The sequence below is a fragment of the Lates calcarifer genome, linkage group LG1 (genome assembly GCF_001640805.2).
Source record: "Lates calcarifer isolate ASB-BC8 linkage group LG1, TLL_Latcal_v3, whole genome shotgun sequence".
NCBI lineage: Eukaryota > Metazoa > Chordata > Actinopteri > Centropomidae > Lates > Lates calcarifer.
Genome location: NC_066833.1, coordinates 12,746,789 through 12,767,398, shown reverse-complemented (window position 1 = coordinate 12,767,398; position 20,610 = coordinate 12,746,789). Strand labels below are relative to the sequence as shown.

General features: G+C 40.3%; 2 protein-coding genes across 3 annotated transcripts; both read left to right on the top strand.

Moving 5' to 3' along the window:
* Nucleotides 1-1,997: 1,997 nt before the first annotated feature.
* Nucleotides 1,998-4,603, top strand: LOC108900568 (claudin-14). Of its 2 annotated transcripts, none has more exons than XM_018701694.2 (3): nt 1,998-2,368; nt 2,800-3,061; nt 3,435-4,603. In XM_018701694.2, the coding sequence occupies exons 2-3, from the start codon at nt 2,828-2,830 to the stop codon at nt 3,939-3,941; spliced, it is 741 nt and encodes a 246-aa protein (XP_018557210.1). In that variant the 5' UTR covers nt 1,998-2,368; nt 2,800-2,827; the 3' UTR covers nt 3,942-4,603. The 2 variants fall into 2 exon arrangements, with proteins under 2 accessions (XP_018557210.1, XP_018557208.1); XM_018701692.2 differs by having other exon boundaries at nt 1,998-2,633.
* A 3,690-nt stretch (nt 4,604-8,293) lies between these two features.
* LOC108900566 (high-affinity choline transporter 1) lies at nt 8,294-17,628 on the top strand. The gene is made up of 8 exons (XM_018701686.2): nt 8,294-8,529; nt 8,819-8,932; nt 9,404-9,559; nt 9,695-9,843; nt 10,203-10,346; nt 10,691-10,844; nt 12,458-12,675; nt 13,095-17,628. Exons 1-8 carry the CDS (start codon nt 8,346-8,348, stop codon nt 13,746-13,748), a joined length of 1,773 nt encoding a protein of 590 aa, XP_018557202.1. The 5' UTR covers nt 8,294-8,345; the 3' UTR covers nt 13,749-17,628.
* The last annotated feature ends 2,982 nt before the right edge of the window (nt 17,629-20,610 follow it).

The window sequence follows — 20,610 nt, the reverse complement described above, 5'->3', positions numbered from 1 at the left end:
TATATTTTTAAAAGTATTTTCCTCTGAAATTAGTCTTCTATAATATGCTGTATTATATAATGATAAATGTACATAAGTTACTAAGTGATATATTTGCATAATATCCCAGCTTTTTTCCTTTTTTTCTCTCACAGAACTCCCATCATCGCTCCACCCATCCAACTGAGGATGCCTGACCTTTCATCTGCCAGTCTGACCACAACACCTGTGTATGTGTGCATGGCCTGTAAGGTATGCTAGTTTGTACCATATCTTGAAAGTGTTGGGTGTACAAGTGTACATATTGTTATAAAGGTGTGTGAAGTGCAGAAAAAGATTGCAGCTTTTCAGACCTCAGATCACATAAAAAGACTTTAAAATAGGAAGGCCTGCACTACACTGTTGACATGGTTGTGTTACTCTCCAGCAGTGTGTGCAACAAACCAGTTATGCTCAGCTGCTAATCACAGGATTACTCTGCTTAACTAAGACTATTAAGTGTTCCACATTCAAATGGCGTCTCCCACAGGCAGACCTTGGAGAGGATCATCCCCTCGCTATAGGGCTCTTACAGAGAGCTGAATACTACATGAGGGACCCAGGGGAAGGGCCAGGAAAATGCTCTTGTATACCAATAGGATGTCATGGTGGGTTGGGGCACAGAGGAAGAGGGAGAGAAGAACTGCTAAGCAAGACGATGGACTTAGAAGATGAACCCAGGATAAAACAACAGTTCTGAATGACCTCACCTGGCTTGCCATAGTAGTATGTACCATATTACCACAGTAAGTACAGTTGGCTGTCCGCTTGGCAGTGTTTGCTCTACGCAGTATTGCTTTTACTATTTAAATGTCTGCTGATTGTAATTAAATGCAAATTAAATGTAAATGATTTTCTATAAGTTAACATAAGTTGATGGGCAGATTTATGTAATTATCTTTTTATTAATTATTTTCTGTTTTTATTTCATTATATATTATCCACAGATCTGGAGATGCAGAGAGCTGATTTACTGAGGCTAAAACAGCACAACCAGTGAGGACAATATCTCCTCTGTCTGTCTCTGCTCTGCCTCCCATAGTTGACATCCACCCTGTTTATCTGTCCAAAGCAACAAGCCAGCAGCAGGACTGCCTCTCATGTCATCTCTGACATGATGCTCCTGACTCTGACAGGGATAATGCTGATGATGATATCTGGCCAGTCACATATTTGACAGTGCTGCAGCACAAACACATTTTACTTGTCTGTTAAAGCAGAAGCAGAGACAGAGGGAATTGTTTAGTGTGGAATCACTGCCAGTGACCCTGTTTATCTGGAACTTCTCCAGATTCGTCTCTGCACCTCAGGACAAGCATGCCGCCTGGACACCTGCTGGTTGTTCTGTAGTCCTCTTGTAACCTTGTTGGTGAGTATTCAAATGTGGAGAATTTTTACAAAGTTTTAAAATTGTGAAAGGGCCACATGCAGTATTTCATAGTGTAGAAATTTCAGTTGCCATTTCCTAAAAATTAGGTGGTTTGCATGTTATCAGAGACTAAACTGGTTTAATTTGGGGACAGACAAAAGTGAAACAAAATGCTTGTCACAGCTTTGCTTTTGTTTGTATTGCTTACTTGTTACGCCTTTGGTGTAGTCAATCATTAAGTAAGCACAATGAAGCTTGTATCTCTGATATTAAAGAGGCCCCAACAGCGCCAGGTCTAACACTGAACAATAATCAGGCTTTATAAACAGCCTCTGTTCTCTGAGGAAGTCAAAACAATGGGTCTGTATAAGCACAGTTTGTTTTCTCTGGTTTGAAATTTAATCTGTTTCATTCTTGTGGGCACAGCAAGTAGTTGTGAATTTAAGGAGTATTATTTATCCATTTATTTAACACTGTGTATTTTTCAGAGACGTGGGTTGTCTTCTCACCAGGAGAACATTTTGTTCAAAACATTGAGAAGGAACAAACGTAAATGTTTAACTTCCCATGGGTTTCACATTTTCTTACTGTGAAGGAGGAGGTTTTTACTTGTGGCCCAGAGCAAGGGAGGACAGCTGTGGTATTTTTACCATGACGTGTAAAACTGAGTGCAGATGATCTCAGGTCAGAGATTAAATAGGACATAATAGAATCTGGTCAAATATTTCAAACAGTCACTAGTATCCCATATTGCCACAGCTGCGGCCCAGCTCTGTGATCAAGCCATTCAGTCCCTCCCTCTCAAATACCCTGCAGAGCTGTGAAAAATTTCAAAGTTAGTGGTTTATAACAGTACTCACAGCTTGGGCGGCTTCTGTAAATGTTTAATTTCCTCTCTCACTCTCTCCTTTCCTGAGGGGTGGCGGAGAGCTTAACAAATAGACTGCTGTGGTTTGCCCTCCAGAGGAGAACGTTGAACAGGTGAAGCTGAACACTGCTCTCATTAGTTACAGATGCAGTCACCTGCCACTCACCAGAGACTGATGCTAGAATACTGAAAGTTTCCACAGCTATTTCTGCCCGCACTCCAGAGACACTTGAGGAACAGCTCAGACTCTGTGACTGGATGTTAGCTCAGTGGAATTTACTTTACTGCTGGGGACCATGCACATAAGAGGAGGAATCCAGATACATCTTCAGCCTGGGGGACTGTAGTTTTGTTCCAAAAGTGCTTCTTTTTCATATGGTGACTTGTTACATATATTTAAAGTAGTTTCTGTGTAGTCAGTGTATATTTATGAGCCTGATCAGTGACAAATACACTTTTAAGATATCCAAATGCTATTAATTGTCTTCTAGTGTGTGTACATGCTCATCAACTGTGACTGTGACTGTAACTTTGTTCTTTGCAGTTTGCACATCTGTCCGAGTGAACCAATCATGGCAAGCATGGCGGTCCAGCTCCTTGGCTTCTTCTTAGGGCTGTTGGGGTTTGCGGGAACTGTAGTTGCAACCCTGCTCCCCCATTGGCGCAGCACAGCCTATACAGGCTCTAACATCATCACAGCCACTGCCTACATGAAAGGCCTGTGGATGGAGTGTGTATGGCACAGCACGGGCATTTACCAGTGCGAGATGTATAGATCTCTACTGGCGCTGCCACGTGACCTGCAGGTACTACAAATACACCATTTAGTGACTGAATTTACACAAAGCATCTTAAAGTATTGCATGTAACTTACTGTATGTTCCTTTAAAAAAAGCTGAGGTGACAAAAATAAATTGCCAGCTACATGTATTTTTATTATCAATTAATCATTTCAGCCATTTGTCAAAGATGCCAAACATTCTCTGGTGTGAACCTGTCAAATGTGATGATTTAATGCTGTTCTCTGTTCCATATCATTGTAAACAATTTTAAGCAAACTTTTACAAAACCCCAGTAACACAAATCCAAATAATCATGATTGGGTTCTGGAAGGAGTTGTTTTTGGCAGCAGGGTTCGTCCCACCATTAAAAATGCTCGTCTATTCTCTTCCACATTAGGCAGCCAGGGCGCTCATGGTGCTCTCCTGCATCACCTCAATCCTGGCATCTCTGGTGTCTGTGATGGGGATGAAGTGTACCCGCTTTGCCCGTGGCTCGTTGATCAAGTCTCCGTTGGCGATGAGCGGGGGGATTTGTTTTCTGTGCGCGGGCCTACTCTGCCTGGTCACCGTGTCCTGGACCACCAACGATGTCATAATGGATTTCTACGACCCCTTCCTTCCCAGTGGGTTAAAATATGAGATCGGCCTGTCCGTGTACCTTGGTTACGCCTCGGCCTGCCTCAGTCTGAGCGGAGGACTGGTGCTGTGCTGGAGCAGCAGAGGTGACAGGTCACGGAGTCCCCCCCATATGCAGAGACATCAACCATCGTCACCTCCCCCTGCCTTCAACCACATATACCCCCCTGCTCCACTCTACAAGCCCCCTGAGGCCCTGAAGGACAATCATGCTCCCTCACTTTGCTCCCTTTCCAGCAGTGGCTACAGGCTCAATAACTACGTCTAAAACTGGGGAAGATACTAACATACACAACTGTGAGGCCACAAGGTCCGTACACAAATGAAAAAGAAAATGCATGGATCAAAACAGTCAAGTGAACGCTTCTCCAACTTATTTTTAATATCTTCACAAATTTTTGCCTCCTCCATATCCATAAAATAACATAGAGAAGGGAAAAGGAATGACTGTTTCCTCATATTCCCATATTTGACCAAATATCAGTTGCCACATTTGAAAGGATATCACAACCTGACAAACTTACAGGCTTTCCTCAAACTTCAGTTTGACCAGATCTGCAAAACTGGGAACGGTGTGTATAAGAGAACTGAGAGCTAAGACCTGTTGGCTTGCTGCTAGGTACCCAAAGGACCAGGAGGTGGCAACATTTTCCTGCAAATAGTCCCAAAAGAGAGAACATAAATCAGTTTCCACATTCTAACTCTTGACACTCGTGTTAATGGATAGCCAGTTCCTCTGTGACTTCCTTACTGAAGCCTACTTTTTTGTTTAGATTAACTCCTTGTGAAAGACAGTACTTCCATACTTTTAAAATAAGCACATTGTATTTAATGTCTGGATTAATTGTCTTTAAATAATTCCTACAAAATTATACAATTCATGTAAGTTTCTAATAAAGTTAAACATACATGAATAAAAATATTTCCTTAGTACTCAAAGATAGTTTTTTATTAGTCGTTTTCACAGCAGACATTTTTACATGTCAGTGTAGCAGCACAGCTGTAACTAATAACATCAGTTGATGGCCATTAACAGTATTAGTTCCACCTGTTCTTTTCTTGCTATGACAAGTAAAAATATGGAAAGAGGCCTTCTGTGGATTCGAGAGGTTGAGGTGACCTAAGTGCTACTTTTTGAGCTAAAATGCATCAGTGACTGACATTAACTGACTGTGAGAGGTTTAACACTCAGGAAAGCATGCAGCAGTGAGGTTCAGGTCAGTTTAAATCTTAACTGTTAAATTTATAATATGTTGCACAGTATTTCTTGTGTCTGATACACTTGCTGTTATCTCTTACACAGACTTGAGTAAAGCTTGAAAAGGCCACTAGATGGCGACAAAGTCTTTTGAGAAGGTGGCCTCTAGTTAAAACTGTCTTGTATTCGGTTAGACTACATCATTTGCAAGAAATAGTACAGGCTACCTATTGATTGATATTTAGCACTCTAAAGGATAGCTGTAACACCCAGTCTAAGTCTAACTATATATGTGAAATGATGCTCAATACGGAGTAATCTGTGACTCCTCTGAGGCTCTCCAGGCTGTCTGCCTTTAACTACCTGTAACACTGTGGATGCGATTCTGTGGCTTATTTATCAGAAAACCCTCCAATTAGAAGCTGCCCTCAGTCTGGCAGCCTGCCAGCCACACAGACACTAAATTAGAGGATGTGTCACACTTTAAGCAAGTCACTTTTCTTACTTCCTGCAGTTAGACTAGTCCACATCTTCGTTTACATCAAGGAGCTAGATGGCTGTATATTGCTGGTAAAGAACTTTAGTTTGGAGTTCAGGAAAGGGAAATGCTTCTTATAAGATTTCCTATGGGAACTATTCAATGTTACCTGTGTAAAGCTGTTTTAAAAACTGAGTAAAATGTAATTACATTTTAAAATAAGACAGAAACGGCAACATGCCAAGGCAAATGACACATTTTATTTGGGCCACAAAGTAGGTTTTCCATTGAGTCGAACCACTGATTCACTTATTATAGCCTGCATGTTGGAAGTTTGCGTAAAACTGTGTGGTGAAGTGAATTTTCTAAATCAGAAAGAATGTTTCTGTTCATTTTCACATTTCAGCACCATGGACAGCGGGCTGGGTGCTTCAGGGAAACCTCCTCCTTAATTCAGTATTAAAAGGAGCACATATAATAGGATAGTAGATGATGTAGCTGTGGGGATTGTAAATCGTTTTCACTTGTGTTTTGAGGGCAGGTTGTGAGAAGTAACATCCTTAACGATATAAATATACATATATATACACATATACGTAGCGTCTAAAGAAAATGTCCAAATATTACCTCTACAAAAAATAACCAAACAATATCCCGTGAGTCAACACCGCTCCTTCCTTGTGACTTACGTCTGTTTATAGAAGTAGATTCTGCAGTTTTGATGTATAAATGCTAAAACTTGTGAGTAGGGCAATATTCTTAGACGCAAAAAGCGTCAGAGTTGCATGCGTGAGGAGGGTCATAAAGTGAAAAAGAGTGATCCTGCGCAGGCCTTACACCCTCGCCATTACTACCATGCAGCCAGCGTTTGCAGAATAAACGCGATGCTTTAATCGTGGCGCAAACGGGGACCTGCGCAGGATCGTAAATCAGGCCTGAGATGTAACCTGGCAAAGTAAAGGTTCCATCCATTGCCAATATGATATTATGATATTGGAAAGCTTTCCCGGAGACGTTGTGCGTCATGCCACTCTCTATTAGGTGCTATTTTCGTCCTGCCCTGGAAGACATTCATCCACCCTCTACCCACCCTGACAGCACCCAATAAGCCCATCACTCCCATTCATCTCCACCCCTCCACCCACTCTCCCCCCTCCTTCGCTCCCTTCCCTCTCCCCTCCTCTCTCTCTCTCTCTCTCTCTCTCTCTCTCTCTCTCTCTCTCTCTCTCTCTCTCTCTCTCTGACGAGCATTGGTGACTTAAAAAACAACATAGGAGAATTGTGTTTGCCCGTCCAAGAGGATTACTTTCTGGTACATGAACATTTTACCAACAAAAATCGTCTTTTGACACTTTAAAAAAATCTTCTTGTGGAGGCCCTGCTCCTGTAATCTGTTTACACCTGTTTCTACAAAGTAAAGGTAAGATCATGTCAGTTTTTGAGATTACCTTTAACTAATACGTGTTGGTTGAATGTAACTGCATTTGACCATAGTGACAGGTGTTGATTTAAAGAGAGATCAATAATGCAACACTGGCCTTTTGGAACCATGGTGTCAGCGCAGCGGAAGAGCTGAAAACATCAGCTCTGGTTGTAGTGATGCAGAAAACCCTGATCCATCTGATTTAGGTCTCACGCTTGTTTGTTTGTTTGTTTTGTTTTGTTTTGTTTTGACGGTGCGACACCTTTGGGGAGCATTAATGGACTTTTACGCACGGCAGCACTGTAAAAACAAAGGCGTGTCTGTTCGGATTTTTTACATCATATTAGGCTACACTGTAGCCTCTACACTTTTTTTTGAATAAAGTTAAAATTATCTGAGATTTTGTGCGTAAACTGACATAATAACTGGAGTAAGCGTGTGTATAATTAAAGAGAGAGAGCAAAGCGTGCGTTAAACGTGTTCTACTGTCTTTAAACGTTGACACCAGAGGTATCACTCATCATTTGTGAACTCCTCTGGTCAATACTAGGTATACTTTTGTATTTTTCTGGTTCGTATCTTTTGATCTAACACACGGTGGAGCACCGGTTGTCCCTCTTCCTCAGCTATGTGCGTCTGTTGGACACGGTAAGGTATAGCCACTCTTCATGTAAGTCTTTTATTGTTGTGGTACTGAGCGAATATCAAGGAGAGACTGACACCAAAAATATTTTTGAATTTTATAAACCAAAGAGGAGGCCAGTACTCTGCGAGCTGGCCGTCTGATTATTGCGTTGAATAAAATATATGGTCGGCTTTTTGGCACCTTTCCTTCTTTTATTCACATTATTTTAGATGCTGGGACTTCATCACACTTAAATTTGTTAATTTGACATAACTGAATGCAGGAATAGCGGCAAATATTGTTTTTCAGCCTGTAATGAAATGCTACTGTGGTTGTTTTCTTAAACTGTAATTCGCAAGAAAATTGAAACCGACCGTTTATTACATCTTCTCCTATAGTAACTCCACTTACGAGGTTTGAATGAAGTCTTTGGGTTTACGCGTCTTAATATAACTTTGGTAAACGTGGAATCTTAAAATTGTCACTGCTGGACATTTTAAATGAGCGCGAGGCGGGTCTGTGTGTGGACATATGAAATATAAACCTTAATTGCTTTGAATTCTATAAATGAAAGCCACTGGGCGTCAGTTGCTTATGTGCAAAATAACTCAGCACACCTTAAACTGAGCGCAAAGTAAATTCCTTTAGCTTTTAGGAATTTGGTAGTGTCAAATAAAATGTTTGGATTCGCAGTATTTTAAAGTTGATCGTTGGGTTATGAGTTCCTTTTCACGTAGGTTCAGTCATGATCTATGTAATACGCACGAAAGCGTCCGTCTGCGTGTCTGTTAATATGATAAATGTACTTTTTAATTTCACAAGAGACTAAAACAGTCAACAGAAATTTGTTTTCCTCCGTTTTTTCTTCTAAGCTCTCTCCATGAGATTCCAGTCCTCCGCGCGCAATAGTACTTGATCTCGGCGGGAGGAAGCAGGGACGCAGGAAAGATGACCATCCACGCCGAGGGTCTCGTGGCTATCGTGATTTTCTACGTCCTGATCCTGTTCGTGGGGATCTGGGCCGCGTGGAAGAATAAGAACTCTGGAGTTGGCGAAGGCGGAGACCGGAGCGAGAGCATCATGGTCGGGGGAAGGGACATCGGATTGTTCGTTGGTGGATTCACGATGACCGGTGAGTTGGTTAGTGCGGAGAGTGGTCTTTGGATTTTTATTTGTTTGTAGCTGCTCACAGACACCTGTGTGCGCATTCTGTCACATTTGGGTGTTAAACGAGGTCAGAAAAAGTCAATTAATGTAATCAACTTCCAACTTTTACGCACGGGCAAGTGGACACAAATATAATTTACTGATTCGATATTACATTCATAGCATTCCACTTAAGCAATGTGACACGAACCAAACTACTCTTTCATAAAAGCCTGTCTTTCTCACAAACTTAATCTCTTGTCTCTTGGTTTCAGCCACTTGGGTGGGTGGGGGCTACATCAATGGGACAGCAGAATATGTCTACCTGCCAGACTATGGCCTGGCTTGGGCACAAGCACCATTTGGTTACGCTCTCAGCCTGGTAGTAGGTGAGAAGCCATTTCTTTTATTATACCTTACAGATCATGAGTGTATAAGTTGCTGCAAATTAGAAGCACTTTGGTTCTTCTTAAGGAACCATACCAGTAATTTTGCATGTTTAAGGCAATTTACCACTAATCGCCATTGGATGAGTGTGCTTTTCCTACTATCAAGACAGACACTGACTCCCATCCATTTTACATATTATGGCAGGTAGGAAGAGGCCATCATGTCTGCTTTGATTTTTGTAGTGTAGTAAAAACATGGTATGGTCCTTTAAGAATTCCACCAGGAATTTTCTAGCGCTTCAATTAGAGAAAGGTCTCTACAAGACCACAGTCAGTAAGCACCAGATATGTACTTTGTGTCAAGTTAATAATATTATACAATTTTACTGATTTTGATTTTGTAAAACATACCTTCTACAATCATTTATTATGCAATTTTTCTACCTTACCTTCATGTCTGACATCACTCAGGTGGCCTTTTCTTCGCCAAACCCATGCGATCCCGTGGATATGTCACCATGTTGGATCCCTTCCAGCAGCTTTATGGACAAAGGATGGGAGGCCTGCTCTTCATCCCTGCACTCATGGGAGAAATATTCTGGTCTGCAGCCATTTTATCCGCCCTCGGTAAGTTGATCTTTGCATGGGATCTCTTGAGCGTCATCACATCCATGATTACACTATGCTTTAAATGTCCTATATGTCTAAAGTCATTATTTGCTCTGTTAATCCAAGTGTATGTATGTATGTTTTGCCCTGCAGGTGCAACTCTGAGTGTGATCGTGGACATAAATATCAATATGTCTGTGGTGATCTCAGCTATGATAGCTATCTTCTACACACTTGTTGGAGGACTCTACTCTGTCGCATACACAGATGTGGTCCAACTTTTCTGTATCTTTCTGGGCTTGGTGAGTTTCAGTGTGAAATAAATATCCACCCAGCCAGGGCCAGAAAATATCCTGTGCTGCATTTTTCAAAAAATGAAGCTGTCATTAACCATCTATCTATACATGTGAAATCAGATCAAATGTGTTATAAATGTATTGAATGTGCAAAAATCGATCACATTATTTCTCCCAGAAATGGGTCACATTGGCAGGAACATTCTGATTTATATCTATTAGACTATAGTCTAATATACAACTTTTTGGAACAGTCTGTAGACTTTGATCAGATCCCATGTCAGAGCAGAGAACTTTGATTGTGGAAACATATTAAAACATTTGTTGAAACCCTAATGACACATTTATACCCTCCTCTCCATCAGTGGATCAGCGTGCCTTTCGCCCTGTCCAATCCTGCCGTGTCAGACATCAGTGTTACAGCCAAGAAGAAAATCTACCAGTCACCCTGGCTGGGAAAGATTGATCCCGAGGACAAATGGCTCTGGGCGGACAACTTCTGTTTGCTGGTAAGACATAACTTCAGTCAGAAGATTAATCAAGAGGCAGTATTTTACTGTAAAGTAAATTGTATACACATTTGGATTCCACTTGAACTGTCAAGTGTTGCAAACAGGGGGTTTGAATGAAGTGCTGCAATGAAGGTGCAGTTTTTGTTAGTTTAGATACAGGCTTCTTCAAAAGGTGAACAACAAGTTATCTTGAGAATGATTTAGAAAGCATAAAGTAGTTCATAGTCTCAGAGGTGATTAGTCACATTTGCTGTATAGCACTAAGATAAAGTGGTGGTAGTCTAGCTGACTGTTGTGCCTTGGTTTGGTGTCTGTATTTACTATGGTGTTTCTGTTTCTAGATGTTGGGGGGGATTCCCTGGCAGGTCTATTTTCAACGGGTTCTTTCTGCCTCTTCAGCTACCTACGCCCAGGTCCTTTCCTTCCTCGCCGCCTTTGGCTGCTTGGTCATGGCTGTGCCCTCGGTCCTCATAGGAGCTATAGGGGCCTCCACAGGTAAATACACACACTCACATGCAAATGCACTGATTTGAAGCCCACAAAGATACAAAAACAAACAAACTGAAATATTACCCAATATATATTGCTATAAACTTGACACATACCTACACTGTTACGTCGGAGTTGCAGCTGTTAAATCAGATCACTCAGAGGAACACAAACATATCAGACACTGATCCGTGAATTACGTGTAGACACACAGACTAACTAAGCAGTTAATGAAACATCACAAGACAATCGAAGCATCCAGGAATCTGATCCTTTATTCAAATAGGAAAGTGTGATCAAAGGGAGCGTGATGCCTTCCTGGGTTGTTTACACCCTGGCAGCTTTTTTTTCAGATGTGTAAATGCAGATGCATACAGTGTCTAGAGGGTAAACAACAGCAGACGGATCCTGTCACGACGGGCAGAGGAGAGAGCCATTAGACCATGCTGATTTAGTGAATATTACATCTGAAGAGGAGCTAATTAATCTGGTCCGTCTGAGGCTTTTTCATGTATAACTGGCACTAATCAACCTCTGCTTGTGAATATCCAGGGGAAGGAGCGAAAGACACAGATTGAGATTGTGTTCCTCTGGAGGATGAAGAGAAGGATGAAAAAAAGGGGGCAGAGAGATAGAGAGATTTCAGAGGATTTAAAGGCAAAAGTCACTGGAAAAAGAGTTTGGTGAATGAGAGCAATGTCTTTGCAAGTAAATGTTCTTACACCTTTGGGTTTTGCACTAGTTAAAATAAAGTCAGACAAAATCTGTGATGCATCATGGTTTATTGAATGCTGGTTTGATGAAGCAGTGGCCATTGATGAGAATTTCATGTCACTGTTTTACACAAATTTTTCAGTGTTTCCCCCAGAAAAATGATACAGCTACAGTACATCTATGCCTACTCCTGTATTTAATCATCCACCAGAATGGCTCACTAGAATTAATGGCTTGCTGCAGAAATGAATTATTATTAATGAATGATTATTAATCAGATCAATTAAAATGCAATTAAATTTCATCATGTATTCTTCAGAGTTGATACATATGTTGTGCTTTGAAGTTGCTTGATGGACCATTGACAAACTACTGTATTAACCAGTTAATATCACATGGATGTCATATTTTCAATGATTGTCCATTATTTCTGGCTCTCCTCGTATTATCATGGCTTCTTTTTTCTGTATTTTCACAAACAACCAGCATTACATTTATAATCTCTGCTGTACTTTAGCACATAGACATGTGGAGCGCTTTTATTTTTCAGCTACTGAAAAAGGTGTATCCACAGGGAGCATTATAATAAGGTCTCGAAATCTGACCTTTTGTCTGAAAGGCTAAGGGATTAGAAAAACATTGTAATATAATAATCAATATGCTTAAAATTCCACAGGTTGGCCAGGAAATAAATGTCTTAAGTCTCAGTTATGGGACCACCAAATACAGCATGTTCGGCTTTAATTATGTTGTGGTATTGTCTCACGCAAGTCGCTGTGTTGTTCCAATACTGGTACTTTTATTTGGTACATGGATATTCCTGATACTTGGATGCAGACAACAGCATTGATCACAATAATAAGAAATGTTAAAGTAATCTTTGACAATTCCATTTCCGCTTTCAGACTGGAACCAAACTACTTATGGGTCCCTCCCTCCAAAGGATAAGGAGGAATCAGACATGATCCTTCCCATAGTGCTTCAGCACCTCTGCCCACCCTACATCTCCTTCTTTGGTCTGGGGGCAGTGTCAGCTGCGGTCATGTCATCAGCAGACTCGTCTATCCTCTCAGCCAGCTCTATGTTTGCTAGGAACATCTATCAGCTCGCCTTTCGACAGTCGGTAAGAGCACCAACAAAAATACCAACATGATGCACAGTTTGAGCATTGGTCAGCTAATCGATAAATCAGTATCAGCTTTTTAAATGTGTTTGAGATATTTAAAAAAAAAAACAACAACACAAATTGAATCTACATTCTCCGTACTTACTGAACATACAAAACCACTTTCAATCATTCAATATTAAACCTGCTAAACATCAGCAGGTTAACATTTTCACTGTGAGAATGTTAGCATGCTGATGGTAGCATTTAGCTCAAAGCAATACTGTACCTAAGAACGGTCTCACAGAGCTGTTAGCTTAGCTGTAAACTCCACCTCTTGTTTAAATTTGATCTCTCATCATACCTCCCAGTTCTCAACCTTGTCTTCTTGACGTTCTTCCATCCTCTCTCTGTTTTCCCTTTCCTCTCTCCTCCAGGCCTCAGATCGTGAGATTGTTTGGGTGATGCGCCTCACCATCTTTGTATTCGGCGCTCTCGCCACTGCTATGGCATTGTTAACAGGATCAGTATATGGCTTGTGGTACCTGAGCTCTGACTTGGTCTATGTCATCATCTTTCCCCAACTTCTCAGTGTGTTATTCGTCAAGGGCACCAATACCTATGGCTCTGTGGCTGGCTATATCTTTGGTCTTTTGCTGCGCATTGGTGGAGGGGAGCCCTACCTCAAACTCCCCCCCTTCATCTACTACCCTGGCTGGGTGACCCAGGAGAGGGTCCACCACCTCACTGGTGATGTAGAGTACTTTGTCCAGCAAAGGTTCCCATTCAAGTCTGTGTCCATGGTGGCATCCTTCTTGGCAAATGTGGCCTTCTCTTACCTGACAAAGTACCTATTTGAAAGTGGTATGCTTTCACACAAGTACGACTTCCTGGATGCTGTGGTGTCCAAACATAGCAAAGAGATCATGGACAAGGCTACGCTGGTGAGCAACCACGATAATATCATTCTTTCAGAAATGGCGCCCGTTAGGCAGGCCCTGGGCACATCACTGGCTGGAACCTTCCTCAACACTGAGGTCCTCAGTGATGATGGGGCATCCAGTCCTGAGGCTTTTCACAATGAAAACTAGACAACAAAGGCACAAAGGAAACTAGAACCAAGGAATTTGAAGAAGAAGGAATAGTCAAAGAGGTATCAACATTCTTCAGGAAACTTGCTACTGCCGCACTGGAAGCTAAATCAACAAAAATCTGCTGTGGCTTCCAAGTGACTCTACAAGTTTGTTTTATGCTGATGACATGGTGCCTCCTTCTTTTTTGAGATTCCTTGCCTAGGAAACAGGAAGCTGACTGTCAGTCAGCTGTGTTAAGCATACCATACTCATTCTTGTGTTTTTATCATGACAGTGAATCCAAAACCACTACAACCATTTTAATTTAAGTGCTGCTACAGTGATCGGAGGAACTTTTGATGGACACACAGTAAGCCTATATGATGAATTCTACAAGGGTTTGCAGTGAGTCATGAAAATAGTGCAATATCTAACCAACGAATTGTGTCTATGTCCACATAGCAGTGTGTATGTGTGTTGATGTACATGTGTGTACATATGTATACACCTGCTGAGAAAGCAGCATCAAGTGAATGCTCCAGAAACTTTTTTCAGACTGAGTTTTAATTTTGCATAGAGTAAAGTTATTAATAGAGCAATAATATTTTTAGGATCTGTGTTGTACAGATAGATACATTACCTTGAATTTGCAGGTTACAGTCATTGTTTTTAACTTGAAGACCAGTAGATTATTTTTTTTTTGTGCAGATTTTACGTTGTGTGCTCACCTTGCTCTTAATCCTCCTGTCATACCTGCTAATTCCAGACACAGTAAGTGTCAAATTAAGAATTTCATACCACCATAATATTCCCAAATCCCAGATTTACCAAGCAGAAGGTTGATATAGGATGATTCTGCAAAATCCCAGATTACATCCAGTTGCAACATTTTTAAACGTTCACTGCCAACATTTTTCAAAAATTCATTATTCCTACCCTAGCCACATGTTGCACCTACAATATGGTTGAAGTATAATCAAGATTAAAGCTACTAGAATTAATTCTTAGGCCACGCAGGGGCATCGCAACAAGCTGTAAACACAGCAGTGACCTGATCATGTTAGCAAAAGGTAGCTAATATACACACATACACATGTGTCCATCTGAAGAATGTCAAATATTCACACTGTTTTGTTCTCCACCAACTCCTGAGGTACATTTCTGACCCTTTAGCTGCTAAATGTTCCACTATGTTCACCAGCTAGCTGCTTTGCAGGTAATGTACAGCAAGTTTATCGCAGCTTTTTGCTGAAAACAGCTGCATCCTCCAGGTGGAAATTAAGTTGATTTAAGCAGTGAGAATGAACCAAAACAGAAAATTGGTGGACTGGAAAACCGAAACATTTAGCTGAAAGACTATAAAAATGAGCTGACAATTGTCAATCATTTGATCCAGTCTTTTGACAAAAATATTGATTAGACCAGCTAAGGAAAAATAATGGTCATTAAAAAATAATTTACTGATGGTATAAGATGCCATACAACCAAGCTTTAAACATCCTCCACTACCTTGACCTCCACACTTTTGGCACTATTCATTTGCACTGAACATAAATGTTTTGCAGAATCATCATAGTGTGACTGTAATTTCACTGGAGCCTTGGCTTTTATTACACACCGCCCTGATGAAGTCAGATTCATATTTCCAAAATAAGCCATGCCATAGTTTTATAGATTTTTGAATGTTTCTCCTGTGTACCTTCCAGGTAGCCATTGGCTTCCATTCATTTCCATGTGTTATCTTTTTTTGTCAAACTTATAACATATAAAAATAGCATTGAATAAAAGCACATATGGTGTTCATTTTGTATGTTCATTTTCATATATAAATGAATGGAACCAAATTGCTGCCTGGACAGAATGAAAATTCAGAAATCAAAAACACTACAGCAACTTTTAAAAAGGATTGCCATTAATGTACAGTATACATACGTGACATACATTGATATGAGTTTATTTTAGGACTGATATCCTTTGAAAATGTAAAGTCATCTCATGAAACCTATTTTGAAGTATATCTGTGTGCGTGTTCCCATGATAGTGTGTGCGCTCATCCTAAATCTGTATTGACTGGCCAGCCACAGCAGGTTAGCAGAGACAGGAAATGATTGTTCCTCCCAGGATGGTGTCAGTGGCACCGGTCATTATCGATCTAATCCCCAGTGAATTAGCCCTCAGGACATTTGATGAATGCTGTAAAAAGGTTCAAGACTATGGTTTACAGAGATTTGTTTTACAGTGTGTTATACACTGTGATTAAGGGTTGACATTTTGCTGATTAAAGCGCCATCAAATTCCCCAATATATGTCCTTATACTGTCAAAGGTCCTGCTATTTTTGACTACTGGACACTACTGTATAGGGAAAAGCAAGTAAAAGGAGTTGTCACTTTATACGTTGATTTTTGGCTTTGTTAAGTGTTACTGTTGTCCAGTTGACTTCTCTGTGTGTCTCTTCTCAGCACTGTTGTGGTTTGTTGGTGTCTTGTAGAAATCTTCACCTTAAGGTCAGCGGTGGAAAATGAGTCGATAAGGGGCACAGCTGCAAAAGTGACAACTTTATAACAACAAGATGAGGTTCATGATATACTGTATTTTATTTATTGTCGATAGTGATTACCAACTACGACCAAAACCAACAACATGTTAGTCTGTCTCTCAGTTGTCTCTGATTTCCCTACACCATCTGTGAACTCTGGGCCATGAGGCCATTCATTCCTGACAACTAAAATATTTTAGAATGGGTCACAAATATATTGTGTAATTTTTTCCAGAGGAGGAGCAAAGGCAGCGAGGCACTGAAGATTCCAGAAAATGTTACTCAAGTAAAAGTAAATGGTGTAATTGTTAGGGACTCTAGTGAGTATTTGTGGCAGAAGAATGGTGTGTGGGGGGTCAAATCAAGATAAACTACAGTGTCAGTGTTAATCTTAAAGAAGGAATATGTCATCCTGGGAAAAGGTGTAGGTCAGTGACATGTTTTCAGTAGTTTCTGGTCAACAGTGGAGTTCTCTGGCACAGAGGAATAAGATATATCATGCTTTGATTACAGAGACAATACTTGTTGGCAGGATTGTGTCATTGTTGATTTTGGTCTTTTCAAAGGATGTGGTGACAGTAATAAAAATCTTATAAAACATCAGCCTTATCTTTTAAGGTGGCAAGATGGCCTTGTAGTTAGTCTTTACCACAGCAAGGAAGTGAAGGGTATTTGATCCTCGTATGCATCCACACCTGCTGAGGTACAGTAAAACATATTGAACCCCAACCTGATCCTGTCCCCTCTCTAACTTATGGGATTGATGATTTGCCACCAAGGTGACGTCAACTTCAAACTGAACAGGTGACTGCTGGTCTGATGCTATGCAAAGTGTCAGGCAATCTCATTGAACTTAAATGTGAATGTAAACTTTCCTCCTCATCAGATAAGCCTCATAATGAGTGTGTCGTAGATTAGGTTCACCCACAAACCTGAACACACACTGAAAAGAATCAACATCAGCTGTTAGACTGACACATTTGTGGCTTTATGTCGTAAATTGCAATGATGCTGTATTTTTGTGTGATAAATGTATATACCAAAAAAAGCATAGGAACAAATTAGTCTAATTTTAAATGCAGCATTGAAACTGATGTTTGTTGACAGTGAAATTACAGCTATTTATTTATTCATGCAGTGTCTATAAGAGTATAGTTGTAAACATATGATCAGTTGAATAAATTATATTATTTAGCACAGAAACTATTTGGTTTTCTTTCTCCATATTATATAAATACCAGCATTCTAGTGTTTTAAATTTTACCGATTACATGTTTACATGTTTTGTATATGTGTGTTACTCATGTCAACTCACATTGTTTTATTCTCAGCTATTCAATATGGTCCAAAAAAGATACAGAGAGATGGTTCAGTGTGTGTGTGTGTGTGTGTGTGTGTGTGTGTGTGTGTGTGTGTGTGTGTGTGTGTGTGTGTGTGTGTGTGTGTGTGTGCAGGGTGTGTGCTGACTAGCAGAGGGTTTAATCTAGGGGTTGCCGCCTGCTTGGCCGCATCAATCAAAACGCCCACCTCAGAATCTTATAACTGCCAGAACTGTCAGGGCTGTCAATCTCTCTTTCACACTCACACTCATACACACACACACACGCACAAACATACACACACATTGATGAAAAAATACCTTAAAATTATGTTTCACTTCCTACCTCCAAAGTACAGTTAACAAAAGGTGTTTGCTTTGTGTGCAAGAAAAAAAATATTTTGCTGGAGTTCCTTTGTTTACTCTGCCTGAAACAAGCTGTGTGTTATAAGGTTCAAACCTGGAGCCAGATCAGTTTGGGACAGGGATTTCCAAAGCAGAGGAATTTTTTTTATGAAGCTACATACATACATAATCAAAACATATTTAAGAGTTAAAGCGAGATGTGAAATTCCATTGGCAACATCAAACATCGAGGAACCAAGATAAACAAGAATAAGTAATTGGGACCAGTAGAAGTTCAGAAGAAAAACTCAGTCCTGTTCATGTCATTATTGACCAAAGGGCCATATCTGTAGTTGCAGACAATTTAGACAAATTCATACAACAAGGACAAAAACCTACAAACTCTGACAGACAATAGCTAGAGGTGAGTAACTTTATTGTTTTTCAGGTATTCTCTGGTTATGACACTGAAGTGACAAGTCAAGTCTCTCCCTTTCTTCACTCACATTTCTCTCTCACACTCTGTCTGCCTTTTTAATGAGGAGCTTTATATCTTATGAAGCTCTAGGTGCTTCTATATACATGCCTTTTGTATCATAAAGAGTCATGAGTGTCTATGAAAAGCTCTTAATTCATAATTATTCATTGTTAGCTAAAGACATGGTTCACTGGGTCATTCTGTTTCCATTTATATCCACTTCTATAACGATCCCATGTGTGTATTCCAGTCTTGCTAAATTAAATTGAGACAGTCATGTTTCAATCTCCAGAACTCCTATGATGGGGTCTTAAGCAGAGCTGTACATGTATGTAGATGTTACACCTCTCACTGTCAGAGCTTCATCTTGAGGGAATCACATATGCACCCTCCACACCTCCACCTATAACAGAAAGTTATTACTCTGCCTGTCAAAATGGATAGAGGCGTGTGTGCAGGTATGATAGTTTTTAGTGATGATGAAACCTGCCACAGCGTTACATGATTCACCTGCAGGAGACAGGCATGAGACAGGGAGGGTGTTTACCATGTGAAATTTGTTCAAAAAATTGTAGGGATTTGAAAAAATTCTCACAAATATTATGGGTAGTGGTTGAATCTCAGTCACTGCTGCTCTTAAGCTTTGAAACAGATCGTCACAAATAATCAGGTTCAAATGAACAAATCTCAGACCCAGAGTCCAGGTCTTTTTAGTTTTGATGTATCACTGGCCCCTACATAATCCTTTGAAAAACACACAACCTCTGATGAGCTACGTACATCACGTGTTTATTGCCACAATCCTCTGATTGAACTCCCAGCTGGTAGAGTGAATGTTACATGTTTGAAATATGTCCTCTCTCTGTGCACCCGTATATGTGTTTCTCTCAACCCTACAGCCAAGCCGCAGGCTTCACAATTCAAACTTTGTCCTTGCTGACGCTTCCTGTGTTTAACACAACAGAGAATTCACTGAATGTCATCAGTAGTGTGTACTTCACGCTTGCACAAAGACACACATATACATAGATTCAGCCCCGCAGCTCAGCTCATGACTTATTCTCTCTAAAATGACAAAACGTCAGGAATGCAGTTAATGAAAACACATTGAATTATACTCTTGGACACTGCTTATATCTTTTATTTATTGATTACATTTTATCCTACGTTCTAATTGCTTTTAGCTTTTAATAACAGCTTTGATTAATGCCTAATAATAGCTATTTTTCAGTTCAAATAAATGGCTTCTTGGCTGTTCCTTTACACCCATGTATAAAAAACACTAACTGGTCTGAATTCGCAGAGAATGGTGCCCAACTTGAGCACTGACGCCCCTAAAGGCAGACTGAGGTAAATTTATTAGAGAGAGCAGGAAAAGAGAGACATTAAAACAGCAAAAAGGAAAAGAAGAATGAGCAAAGAAAATATACAGTAAGAATAAGACATTAATGAAAAGAAGAACAAAGACCAGCTAAAGAAGAGAGAGAGAGAGAGAGAGAGAGAGAGAGAGATGATGTAATCAATGGCAATAAATCTTGGCCCATTTACTGCTTTCTCAATAAGGACAGCGGATAAGGGCCAGTCTGGAAAACAGTCATTGTCATTATTCGCATTAGACTAAGTGCTCCACTTCTCAGGGTAGAGAAGGTAAAAAAAAAAAAAAGGAAGAGGGGGGAGAAAAGAATGGGAGGGCCAGACATTTACTGTGGCACCCTGAGCTCATATGAGAAATGGGCTGGACACAGAGTCTCCACCCATAAGCTATGTCCTTGCACCTGTCCTTTGCATTTAAGAGCTTATTTCATGAGAAACTTGAGTTTCCTGGCAATTTTGAATGAGTCTTTCATTATGTGTTGTTGCTGCTGTGTTGCTGACCCACACCTTTCGATATATTTTGTTGCAGATTACGTTTTCTTGAATTTGTCTGGTCTAACAAGGTGAGCAAGGTTGAGCTGAGAACATGAGTACATATGTGACTCCAGCACTATCATATTAACATGTTTCACTGTAAATGATGCTAATAATCTTCTTATTTTTAACAAGTTATATACCATGAGAGAGAGAGCAAAATCCAGAATGCATTAGTCCATCTCACTTTCATAACACCATCACACTTAACATCTTCACCATGTTACTTAATTAGTTTATCAGTGTTGGCCTTGTTGCTTGTATAACTGCTACACACACACACACACACACAC